This window comes from Mirounga angustirostris, unplaced genomic scaffold (assembly GCF_029215605.1).
Source record: "Mirounga angustirostris isolate CCGP_5_RB_7025 unplaced genomic scaffold, mMirAng1.0.hap1 SCAF_16, whole genome shotgun sequence".
In the NCBI taxonomy this organism is placed as follows: Eukaryota; Metazoa; Chordata; class Mammalia; order Carnivora; family Phocidae; genus Mirounga; species Mirounga angustirostris.
The window spans coordinates 23,206,310-23,220,211 of NW_026991724.1; the positions used below are offsets into that span (position 1 = coordinate 23,206,310).

The following is a 13,902-nucleotide window of genomic DNA, read 5'->3' on the forward strand; positions in this document are numbered from 1 at the left end:
CAGTTTAGAGCTCTGTCGTCCGTTAGATTAGACACTAGTCACATGAGCCTCTTTGAATTGGAATAAAATTAATTTAAATGAAACAAAATACAAATTTGAATTGGTCCGTTACACTAGCTAGATTTCAAAGGCTAAACAGCTACGTGTAGCAAGCGGTTACCATATTGGACGGCTTGGAGCATATATCTGTATCACAGAAAGATCTCTATGAAATTCAGCTGCGGTTTAGATTATATCACTTTCCTGCTATATTTCTTCACATGGCTCCCCATTTGCTACAGGTGAAAAAAAAATTCCTTCACACAGTTTCCAAGGTCCTTCATGATGTATTCCCTGATGTCCTTCCCCTGTTGAATCTTGAACTTCAGCGACACCATCCTTTGTTAAGGTCTGTAAGCACAGTGAACATATTCCTAACTCAGACTTTTCATATTTGCTGCTGCTTTTGATACGAATAATTTGTAATATTTTATGTATCTCAGCCCTTTTCTTTTTTTCTTCATGAATATATCACTGTAAGCTTTGAAAAGACTTACTTACTTTCATTGTCTTTCTTCATCTATAGACTCAGTGACATGAGACCAAGGCCATACCTGTCTTGGCACCTAACACAATGCCTTGTACATAAGAAATACTCAATAAGGAGTGAATGAAGGAAGAAAGCTAAGAGCCAAGATGGAAGGGAAGGATGGGAAAGAAATGACAGAATGCTCATCTGTCTGACCTGAGCTCCCCCCACACTAGTCTAGTCCTTTAATTTTATGGTTTCCAATTTAGTATATGTGCTGCTGAAGCGAGCACTAATTTTATAGTTTCCTAAATCAACTTAAACTCTCAAGATTTTCTACATGAGTTTTTTTCTGCTGAGGATGCTGTCCCTACATATTCTACCTGGAAAAATCCTGCTCATTCTTCCTGTCCCCAAACAGATGCTACATCTTCTTGGTGTCATCTCTGACCACCCCTCACCCTTTCCCAGGCACACTTGGACTTACTCACTGCAATGTGAGCATTACTTCATTACAGAGCTTGCCACTTTTCATTGTAAGCGATAAGGTCACACCTATGTGTCCAAGAAGAGAGTCTTTATTCAAACGTTTAGCATCTCACTTGCCTAAAAGAAGCAACCACGAAAACCTTATTGAAATTAAAAAAATAATAATAAAAATTTTACATTTAATCCCTTCACAATGTGTAAAACTGCCTTCTATTTTTCCCCATATTTTTGCTATCATATCATATTTAGAATTTGCAGTTATGAATGATTATTTTGATGACTCAGAGAAAATTAGAATTTCTCCAAAGATACTATGTAAATATTGAAGAATTAATCATGAATCAAATTTTATCTAGGATTTATTTTAAAGAATTCTTTTGTTGTTGTTCTTTTGGTACTATGGCAGAAAGTTACACACGAGAATGTGGCTTTAGGTCTCTATTTTTCCAAGATAAAAATGGAACAAACTACAAAACAAAACACACGCTCAGAAAATGGAAGCTCATATGAACTGACGGATTTGAAATCTGAGATTTCTATATTTGACCCTAAATAAAATAAAAGGTACCTGAGATTGATTGTGTTGGGTGAATCTGATTCACTATTTAGGTGGAAACAGCAAGTCGAAATATGACAATATTATGTCTCTCTCCATATGAACACCAAACACCAGAGTATTTGAAATATTTGATTGTTGTTTAAAAATACCTATATATTTGACCGAGTGTCTTCTAGAAATAATGATAAAGACTCTGTGTAAAACCACTTATAAAAACCGTGAGGAAATTTAGAACACATTAGCTAATTTGGGATTCACCTTCACCTTTAAAAGAAGGCAATCGTATTGTTCTTGTTTTTAGATGAAGAAACTGAGGGTTGGCTATATAAATTGGCTTAGCAGAGAAGTTAGGAATGGAAGGGCCATTCCCTGGAAAAATCATCAGGTGTTTCACAAATATTATAGTGGAAAGAATATAGTCCACGATAATTTTTTCTTAGGAAACCTTTTAGTTTATCTTTATCTGATGGTTAATGTAATCGGTGTAGCTCTTTGGGTACACTCCACAGTTTATCCGGCACAGTTTCCTCATGTTGCACCAAAGCCACTGGCAGTGAAAAGTCCCTGACTTTGGGAACTTAGTTCTAAAAATCCTTAAAATGTTCTTGACATTGTTACAAACCAAGAAGCAGTAATTGAACAGGGGATAGAGGGTCTCTGTATATAGTGTTGGGGGTGGGATTGGGAAGAGGAGGTAGGAGATGCTTTGAATGAATATGTACGTATAATACTTGAATATGGACAACAACAACAACAACAACACACACACACACACACACACACACACACACACACACACTGGGATTTTGTGCCAAGTGTTGGCATGAAATACAAATAGTTGAGCTGTGTTAATTGTAAAAATGGTTATTTAATATCAATGGGAGCCGCCATGGAAATTGGGTGCTATTTCCCAACACAGAGATATCCATGGTTCCTTTTGATCTATTCTCAGTCCCTGCACCAAAGGTATCTTCTTATATTTACTTCTGAACTCTGCAGGCTACTCTTAATTGGGTAAACTGGTGACATCAGTTTGTGTTCATGGTTGAAATACTGTAGGTTAAACGAGTCTCCAAACAAGGTGCTCTGTGTCTAGGTAGGAATTTTCTTGCATCTGTAGCCTTAATTTCAAAAGTAAGATGATGAAGTTCTTACCATTTACTTCTAAGACATACTCCTGTAGGCTAGTGAAACAGTAGTATTGAAGCAAACCAGGGCATTTGTTGGAATAAAATGAGAAAGTTTAAATAGGGCTTCTAAAACATACTCATTGTACTGGATGGAGAGTGTATATTTCCCAAACTTCCGTCATTAGGATTGATGTTAACATGACCCAAGGAGCCCATTTTCTCACATGCCACTTCCCACTGTGTTAATAGGAAGTTCCTTCTTACTCTGGTGGGAAGATGACTCTCCAAAGTGTATTCTATTCTTCTCAAAACGAAATCTTTTGTCTAACGCACTTTAAGTAATTCTGCAAAGGAACAAAAATTTGCATCCAAAACATGCAAATTTTTAAGAAATTAGAATGGAGCCTTCAATATCAGAGGTATGGATCCTGTGACTTTTAAGACATAAATTAGAAAGCATTGAATTTTTCAGTAGATACAATATGAACCAAAATAGTTCTTTCTCGGTTTTTTGTTCTTTTCCTATCCCCGTTATTCTTTTTCCTTGTATTTCTTTAGCACCATATTTCACACTTAGTAAAATCCATGCTTGATAAATATTTGTACATCTTTCCTATGATCAGTTACTGAGTAACTGCAGTGCAAAATCCAACCAATGTGATACTATGATATATGAATCAAAAATTTCTCCTTGTCCTAAAAGAGTGAAAGTCTGGCAGATGTTTACCTAGAAAAAGTGGAAGGGTCATCCTTGAGGGGAGGAATGACTCAGACCACACGCAGAAAGCTCCCTGTGAATGAGTTGTGGCCCGTGAAACAAAGGACAGCCTTTCATTTCATCAGCTCAGAGTCTATGCTCCATGGAGGTACACAGAGTACCAGATATTTTGAAAGAGGCAAAGACTGGTATCAACAAACCTTACAGAGGGTTCTGGAATATCTCTGTAGTGTCATGTGTGAAATTCTGCCTTCCCTAAGGCTACTAAAGAATATGAATGATAGCTCTTATTTGTATATTTCCATTTCTAGAAATTTGTGTCTGCAGTTAACTCTGGGCTTGAAAGCATCTCTTATAGATTGAAGAATTGGCTCACCATTTATTTTATTACTCATTTATTTATTTGCCTAATGTGAGTCATGTATCAGCTCACTTACTGCAAAGCACCACTCTGTGAAGAAGGTATCTTCTCCTGTTTAGAGAGGAGACGGAGATTATGAATAGTTGCATAATTTCAATGAGATTCCACCAGTGAGACCCTACTCTGATTATGCTTCTTCCACTTTATGTGCTGCTATTCTGACAGACACAGAATCCCAGGAAACAGAGTGGTTTATGGATCTACTTCCCAGGTATTAGCCCAAACCATGACATTCTGCAAATTTACATAGTACACTGGATCCTAAAATTTCAGTTGTTACTCCAGGTTTGCTTTCTTAACCCAGTCTAGTTTTTTTTTTTTTTTTGCAATTATTTTCTCTTAATTGACTTAAGGAAAGAGCCTATATTAGTTTCTTTTTTAAGTGTTGCCCTTTATTGCTGCTGATGTTACTATATATCACACAGTGCAATGAGTGACTGAGAGGAGAGGGGAGAATTTGAGGGAAGCTTAGAGGACTGGAGGAAGGCAAGCAGAATCTTTGCAACTAGAGATGGTGTGGTGTGGCTCTGGAAGGTGTGCGTGTGGCGGCGAGGTGGGGTGGAGCAAGCATCTTCTGAGAACATGGCGGCGAGGTGGGGTGGAGCAAGCATCTTCTGAGAACATTCCTGAACATGGTGTGCTTTCAGGTTTGTTTTGTTTTTAAATGTAATCTTTAGCTATGTGACAAATTTTAAAATTGTTAAAATGTAATTAATTTTAACTATGGTTAAAAAAAGATCATATGTTATTCAATATTAATATACAATGGAGTGTGTCCAGGAAATCTTTGAACCTGCAATGGTGAGTTCACGAGGCAGAGAAAAGTTGGTGGAAAAATAAACACCTAAAATAATGGTGCCAGAGGTGCAGTTATCATGCCCCCAACTGCTCCCCCTTCTCAGCTTTATTTTTAATCACTCAAGCTGGGATCATCTATGTGTTTGTTTCTACTAATAGGAAACCCAGATGTACTTGTTGAGGGACAAGAGAACCAAGGAAAAATGTATTATCATGTCCAGATAATAATGATAGCATTACAGATTTTTAAATATAGATTTATTAAGCACTTACTATGTGTCAGGCCCCATAATAAGTGCTTTATGTGCTTTACCTCATTAAAGTGTCACAAAACCTATTATAATTTCCATTTTACAGGTTAAGTAACAAAGGCACAGATAGACTAATAGCATGACTAAATCACACCTATGTAAGTGATGAGGTTAGGACATGAACTCAGGCAGCCACACTAGGACCCATGTTCTTTATGATGAGATTATGAATGCGTGTGGAGCCAAAGAATAAACAGCCAGAAACCCATGCCATGCCCTTAAGCGACAGAGCAGAAAAGAGTTTGCTAGAAAATAAAGGTGGATTAAAAACTCATCAGGAGGTCTTGGGGCACCTGGGTGGCTCAGTCGGCTAAGTGTCTGTCTTTGGCTCAGGTCATGAGTGCTCGCTTCGGCAGCACATATACTAAAATTGGCTCAGGTCATGATCCCAGGGTCCTGGATCAAGCCCCGCATCAGGGTCCCTGCTCAGTGGAGACTCTGCTTCTCCCTCTCCCTCTGCTCCTCACCCTCCCCCTGCTCAGGCTCTCTAGCTCTCTCTTAAATAAATAAATAAATAAATAAATAAATAAATAAAATCTTTATTTAAAAAAAACTTATCAGGAAGTCTATAAAGAAGATGGGAGATGGAGGCTTCTTATTCCCTGGCTTTCTGGAGAGGTCTAATTCCTTATCATCTTATTTAATAAATCATATTTCCTTAGATCTATTTCACTATATGAAATTACATATAATACATATATAATAAATACATATATAATATACATTAAGGCATTGTACATATGTATATATAATATAGGCATCTATAAGATGTTCAAGTCAGTTGTCTATTAAAATAAAAATAATCACAATTTTGAGTTCAGAAAATTGAGTACACAGGAGGCATTCGATGATGTCACTATCACACAAATGATGTGAGAGCCCTTGATCCCTGATACTTAGTGGTCTGCACACACATGTGTTGACAAAGCATGCCATATTTACCATCCCATCCAGTCCTCACAACAGTCTTATTTCCAATACTAATATCATCCCTTTTTTTTTTTTTTAAGATTTTTTTTTTTATTATTTGAGAGAGAGAGTGAATGAGAGAACACACAAGCAGGAGGGGGGCAGAGGGACAAGCAGACTCCCTGCTGAGTGGGGCGCCCGATGATGGGGGGCTCGATTCCAGGACCCTGAGATCATGACGTGAGCTTAAGTCAGATACTTAACTGACTGAGCCACCCAAACACCCTATCATCCCTGTTTTATACGTGAATAAGATCAGCCCTTCCTCTAGCTAGCTGGTGTACACATAGACTTCAGAGGGAATCAAACATGAATATTCATTTTGGTTCTGGTATGTACTAGTTAGGTTACTTAAAATGTCCTCTAAGGGTTTCGTTCTTCTTTTCTTCATTCCATAAGCAACCAAAGAGAAGAGGACGGAAGAAGGAAGAGGCATCTAGCACTGTGCTTGGTCCACATTTGGTGTTGAATGCATGCTTGTTGATGATGCTGAGTCAGGATTTCTGGGATGTTTAGCAATTCTTGGGAACCTTTATCATAATGTCTGCTAGGCAATAAAATGTCTGAAATGTCTACACAGGCAGCAAGGGACTTCTTGAAATCTAGTTGAGGTAGACTTTAAACTGAATTTCAACAAAGTCATTTGTCCCCCATCAAGTTCCTCCCGTTGTGTAATCTCGTAATATTATGACATTCTTACCTGCGATCTTACTAAAGGGCTGTATTTAGAGCCTATTTTATAAATTCTCATGACTCACCCCATAAAGTCTGTCATCGACTGGAACTTTAAAAAATGAGAAAAATATCTCCGCCTCTGTTAGAGTTAGGATATTTAAATGATGCCCAAATGTTTTTCTAGTTTTCTGCTATTTATAGACTGTTAAGAAAGGGGCCTTCTTCACCACCTTCCAAGTAGGAAATGATAAATGATCAATAGTAGATGATAAATGATAAATGGTCCCTGTTTCCATTCTGTCCTGTTTCTTATAAATGGTCCCTGTTTCCATTCTATCCTGTTTTAGTGTATTTCACTACTTACTTACGGGCCAATTTTTCTAATTATGCCTTGGGTTCCTTAAGACACTTACCTTATTGGATTCAGCATTCCATAACCAAAACACAGATCTTGATGTATAAAGAGAATAGCAATAAATGTTGGGGGAAAAAAAATTTCTGTATTATCTTGATGCCTAGTGTTCCTGACATGCAGCTGGTTCTAGATACAGGCTACCTTAATGATGTCTTATCTGAGTTTTCTCAAAAGAGGAACAACTAACCTGTGCATCTAAAATTGTTAATTTCATAGACTCTAGTGTTGTAAAGCTGCTAAAATATCCATTCCGACTTTTAAAAATTATTACTAGAGCATCAGCAACCATCTTATTTCTATGGACATAAACTAATAGGAATCCCAAATATGTACTTTACTTAACATGAAAACAAAGCAGCGGCAACAATAACAACACATGCATGTTGTCTAGTCAAATATGTGTTTAACATAAACACACATTTCCTTTGAACTGCCATAAGTAACATGCTGCCTAGCACCATCCTGCTTTGCGTTTGAGTTTTTTGTTTTATGTGATATTTTGTGGCAACTGCTAATTATCATAAGCTGTCCAATAAATGTGATGGATTGTCCAATTAACTCTTCATCAGCATCTGTTTTTGAAGATGCTACCTATCGAAACTGATGGCAGTTTATGACCTCCATGTTGCATATATAGCTAATTACTCCTTGGACAATAATTATTAAGTTTCTTGTGCCTCATTCAGTCATTTTATTTTACAAATTATGATGCCACTGAGTTTCCCAATCCACTTGACTTCCCAACTATGACTCTCCAAGGATTACTAAAGGTCTGCTGTGGAATATATGGATCATATAAACATTGACGTAGATTACAGATGTATCTGTTTTGTAGGTTTTCCATCGACCGGCACACTGACCTGGAGAGACAATTCAACATTAATGCAGATGATGGAAAGATAACGCTGGCAACACCACTTGACAGAGAATTAAGTGTATGGCACAACATAACAATCATTGCTACTGAAATTAGTAAGTGCCTGGGTTTAATTTCTTCCTTGTGTGACTGGGTTCAATTTATGCCTAGGGATCATATGGTTAATGTGATCCCTGTTTCCATCAGATATTTTGGCATTGGAACTTATTTTATTATTCCCAAGGAGTCTTTGAATCAATTATCTGAATAAGAAATAACTTGCCCAGTGCTAAAATACCAAAGGTTGCAATTTATGTGGGAAGGAAACATTCTTATATCCAAATAACCTTATATCATATACCCGTTATTCAGCCATTAAAAATAATGTTTTGCATACTAAAATATGGGGAAAGATTTAGTAGGAAAAGGTAGGTCAAAAAATAGTACTCAGGAATTATATACTACAATTTAAATAAAGGGACCAAATGTATATATACAATTATAGAAACTGCTGCCCACATATTTAGACCACATCCATCATATTCACATATGCAGACAGAAAATATAGAAGGAAACTTCATACTATCAATACATATTATTTTGGAGAGATGAAATTATAGATGATTTTTTAGTTTTTAGAGTTTAATATAGTTTACACAGTAACCATAGACTAAGACTGTAACTTTTATATAATCGTTATTGTAAATTAAATGTGAAGATATAAGCTTTTTAAAAAAAAAAATTTTAGAGGATATTGCAGGATTGTTAAAATAACATATGGTAGCCTTTCAATTAATTTTCAGTGAGCACAGCTTCTTTGATTTCACGTAATGGTACTGCTAGTGAGTCTCAAACCAGCGGCTATATGGTGGAATTTAGTGCTACACCATCTTTGAAAATTTGCACTCTGCCTCACCAATTGTTTATTATACAAAAACATGCCCAAGGAACCTAATATTCATTTTATTTCCAAACAAAATACATTTTGCATATTATCTGATGTCCTTCTTTCGGTAAAGGACCTGATAAGGCCTTTACAGTTGACACAGATTCAAGGGAGATAGTAAATTCTTAAAGGAGTTGGGAATCTGAATAAGGAAATAAAAATCAACATAAAGAAAAATTCATCAGCGTACACACAATATAGAGTGGATACATGACAATAGTAGGATGTGGGACCTAAGATCTGCTCTATACTCTCTCTAAAATCTGCTCTGTGTTTTCACAGCTGATGTGAGAACAGGGCAAACATCTCTGAAGTACACGATTATTTTGTTTGTACAAACAAGAAAAATCCATGCCTTTAGGAAGGGCACAGCTTTTCCTTGTTCTGAGATATGGGGGAAATGTCCTCCATGGAGCCTTATTAAAAAACAAAGAAAACAAACAAAAACACTGCAAAAAAGTGAAGATTTAAGAGTGAAGAATATCTGTTTTTTTATAGCAACCTTGAATGCAAGCAGAGAACATGCAGCAGTCAGGTTAAGGGGTAACTTCAACCCTACCAAATGGATGGTTCTGGAGAGAGGATGAACTTTGGAAACTGGTGTTTTTCTGGGTTAGGAGTAGTGTTCTCTTCCCTGGTGTGTTATTCTGGTCGCAGTTTCCCCTTGTTAACAGTAAGGGATAGAGCAAACAAACTATGCCACTTGGTAACTGGTTTATTAGAAAGGTTAACCCCATCTAGAGAGGTACATTAGATTACTTTAGGGCTTTATAAAAATACTCTAAAGGATCACAGTTTTCTTTAAAGTACATAGGCAGTAATTACTTTTTAAAGAACCTCCTCATATTGAATACAGCCTAGTTGAGTTAGCCTTAATCCATGACACTTTTTTTTTTTATGAGATGGATGCCTTAATATTCATCAAGGAGGTCCTAATTATAAGGATCTATGGCACTCTATTCTAAGGAATAAAAATAAAAGCATATGCAGAGCATGTGGTTAAGAAACATTTCAGGGCCAATACAGAAACAAAAGACTCCTTTGCAAGGCATCACAGACAAGTAAGAAGACAGACACAAAAGCAGATGCTCCAAGGTAATGAGCTGTTAACTCCAGGGTGACGGGGTACCAACCCAAGTCTGCGAAGACGTTCATTTGCTCATTCACTCAATAATTACTTATTGAGTCTGTACTACTTGCCAAGCAGTCTTCCAGTGACTGGGGATATAGCAGTGAGCAAAAGAGACAAAATTCCTGTTCCTCTTGGAGTTTTCCTTCTTTTGGCTCCTGGAAGCACCTGCATATGAAAGGGTAAGTTGAAATCTGCTGAGATATCCATAAAGAAAGACAGAGGGGTAAGGAAGTAGGTGATGCATGTTGGGAATTACAGGCAGTTCTGTGTTGATGGTGTGGAAAAGTATGACAATGGAACTCCTTCCATGAACACTGGATTATATTTAAAGAATGGATCATGATACACATGAAAAAAACAAGCCTTTATGTGTACCGGTAAAATAATTAGGTAAGATCATTTTTAAAGTGGTAGAGATTCTTATTATTAATAAACACAGTGTAGTCAAATTATAAAAATATATCAAAATGTAGACCAGATAAAATTTTCTTCATGACTTGAGCTAAATCACTCAAATATGTCCGAGATTCAGCTTTACAGCTGGTTCCACGTAGGCATTCTCTACCCACATGAAGATCGTCGGCTTGTCTGGGAATCTCTTAGAGTTTAAAATATATAAACCCAAACTTACATAACTGTGTTGAAACAATGAGAGTTACCACTCCCTTTTAATTAATTAATTAATCAGTTGAAAACTAAACAAACTACATAGTCATATTTTGGCCAATAAGGAAGTTTAATTCAGGAGGTCAAACATCTCAAAGAAATGTGGAATTGTAAACTTAGATATCACTCTGCTTTTCTTGGGATGTTTGCCTGTAACCTTCTTAGCACGAGCAAGAAAGAAAGTATATAAAAGAATTTTAATTTTTAGCTGTAAAATATAAGCTGAGGTGGGCATAAATTTAGGAACTTTAGAAGTACAATTAAGCCATTTTTTTTTCTAAATCATAAAAGGAAGTAGAAGTAAGTTCACAGAGAACTTAAGAAAAATTGGAATTACATGAAAATGGCTTAGAAACGTGTTTGACTTGGTTTTATTATTTAGTCCATCCTGTAATGTTTTTCTTCCAAAGCCAGAGACCATGTCTTGGGGAAAAAAAAATATTAAGGGGAGATTTATTGTATTTGGACGAGTCGAAGATTTAAAACCACCCCAGGACAACAGAACCCTATGGGAGTGGGGGAGGTTCTAATAAAGACAAAGAAATATTCATTCCAGAGAGAACAATTTAAAATTATTCTCGGAATGCCATCTCATCAGACAAGATTGAAACAGATGACATTCAGCTAAAAAAAAAAAAAAATGGATCTTAGGGAAGTCCATCTGTTATCTCTTAATGAGAATGGAGATGTCGTCCTTTATCCTCTTGTGTCAGATTCACTTAACCAAGGCTGAGATGCGTCACTCTGTGTATTACACAAGTATTGCGGTGGTAATAGACCTAGCTCGCCATCACAGTCCACAGGCACATCACATTACATGAGCTGGCAGTTAGATGCCCACGTGCTAACAAGAGGCTTGTTAGGCTTGTAGAGCGCGTCTCTGCTCGTAGCTGTCCCATCCTCTGCAACTGTAGCGCGGGGCTGCTATTGTTTACCACGGTGGTGAAAGTTTAAGGTAAATTTAGCTGACAATTAAACACTGAAAAAGTATTATGTAAGCCCTACGACGCCTTAAATTCTTGCAACACTCTGAGAAATTAGGTACTATTAATATAATTGACTTGAACGACACAGGTTTGTACTGCATGGGTCTACTTATATGCAGATGTTTTTCAGTAAATATATTTACAGTACTGTAAATGTATTTTCTCTTCTGATTTGCTTAATAACATTTTCTCTAGCTTACTTCATTTTAAGACTGTGGTATATAATACATGTAATACAGAATGCGTGTTAAAAAACTATTGATGTCATCAGTGAGACTTCTGGTCAACAGTAGACTATTCATAGTTAAGCTTTTGGACAGTCGAAAGTGGATTTTCAGCTGTGCCGAGTTGTTGGGGATTGTTGGCGCCCCTAACCCCCCACATTGTTTAAGAGTCAACCGTATGCCTTTTTCAGACAAGAAAACACAGTTAAATAACTTGGCCGAGGTTTCACAGAGAACAAGGGTTAGGTGAGGGGGCAAGATTGGTATGCATGCCATTCAACTGCAGATTATGTGTTCTCTTTCATGGAAGACACCTCTCTCATATCCTCTTTCCTTTCAAACTCCTGCTTAAATTGAACTTCCAGTGCTGCCACATCATTTGCTGAAGCGAGTGAATGAAGTAGTTCCTTTGTGCAAAGCAGAAGGCTGGTTTCCCGGACAGGGGTGCGGTGGAGGAAAGGACAGACACCACCACATCAGCCCCTGCTGTTCTAGCATCTCTAGCAAGGGTAGGAGTATAGCCTAATGCCCAAAGCAGAGCTCTGGGACTGTTCAGACTGGGATTCTTTGACTATTTTAGAGATCAGGAAACTGAGGGACAGAGAATAGAGGGCACACAATAGTACATTTTAGGGGACAGCATTTTTCGGTGAAGATCACAGAGAACGTATCTTTCGCAGCTGACCCAGATCACCTCCACGGAAGAGCCCTGGCATCAGGCCAGGACCTGCTGAGTCAGGAACTCAAGGTGGCAGTTCAGGAACCCACTTTCCTGAGCTTTGCCACGTCTTCTCCACCTACCCTCGCCCCCATCTGAGATACCTAAATGTCTAACAATACCTTGAAGGAAGACAGAGAAAGCTGAGGTGTTCTTTTGTTTGCTTTTATCTTTATTTGTTGTCATTCCTGCGGTGATCAGGTGATATCTCCCAGAGCTGTGATATAGCCTAAGGCCCATCAGACAATGCATAGGGTCCCTCTAGGTTGAAAAGGGTGCTAAGACCTACCTACCAGAGCAGCGTGATTAACAACACAGCTGTAGGGGACATAAAGGACACTGGGGAACAGTGTGGGAATCCACTTGCTTTGAATAGTCTCTGCAGGGGCTTTTTAGAGGCCTTGAATGCCAATTTTAGAGCAGAGAAACTGGTGATGTGAGGTGGTAAGTGGGGAAACCCGCTGACCCTGCTGACCCCGTGTGCCTGGGAGCTGGCAGCTGACACGGAGGGAAAGCACTATTATTGGTTACCTGAAGGTATTTTAAAGCAGGAAGCATATAATTGCCCATTAAATTAATCTCTTTGAGTTAGTGATAATGCATTGCTCTGGCCCACTACAGTGGGCTGCACACAATATTGCAAATGAAGCTTTTCGCTAATGATGGCTAAATCTCCCTGGGAAAACACTAGTTTGATAGCACTTAAGAAATGGTTTTTTTCCTGGCATAGGGCCCAGTTGCCGGAATAATTGCTTTGTCCAACCCAGGATACTTAGGAAAAATCTATCTTTATAGCTCATTGTTCAGAGAAATCTTGAGTCCTGGAGTTGGCCGTGTCCGTTGGCCATATAACCTCTGGCAAATTATTTCTCCTCGTTCGCTCTCAGTTATCTCATCTGTGGAATGGGAATCATAATTATTCTGTAAAATCTTGGGCGTAGTGAGAATTGAAAGTGTTAGTACTATACCTCTTAGCTCAAAATCCATCTATAACCTCTAGAAATTGATAAATTGTTATGGTTAAGGCACCCTTAATCCTGGGCTTTGAATCACAGCTCAATTTAAAATTATTTGGCTTATATTGTATGTTACTCCATCTCCTCCCAACAACAAAACTGGTAATCATGGTCTGTGTGTCACTGTGAGGCGCAGCTATGTTTCTTCATTGCACAAGCGATAGGATGGGTTTGTTCACTGACCTTCCTCTTGTCCTTGGTTTAGGCATGGTAGACTGCCTGGTGGCTAAGGAAAGGCCCTCACGATGAAGCAGGAACATTTTTGGAGAGGCTGCTTGGACTAAGGACTTTGAATTTTGTATCAAGACCCTGTTCAAAATATTTAATCTCTTTCTCTATTGCCTGTGGCATAATAGAGGCTAAAG

The 13,902-nt window shown here is 37.9% G+C and overlaps 1 protein-coding gene across 2 annotated transcripts in view; it reads left to right on the top strand.

Moving 5' to 3' along the window:
• CDH8 (cadherin 8) overlaps positions 1-13,902 on the top strand; it is a 343,095-nt gene that overhangs the window by 202,943 nt on the left and 126,250 nt on the right. Inside the window, exon 7 of one of the 2 annotated variants that reach the window (XM_045891003.2) lies at positions 7,829-7,969. In XM_045891003.2, the coding sequence (XP_045746959.1) occupies positions 7,829-7,969 (141 nt within the window). The remainder of the gene's footprint in view (positions 1-7,828; positions 7,970-13,902) is intronic. The other variant, XM_045891002.2, reaches the window with a different exon arrangement.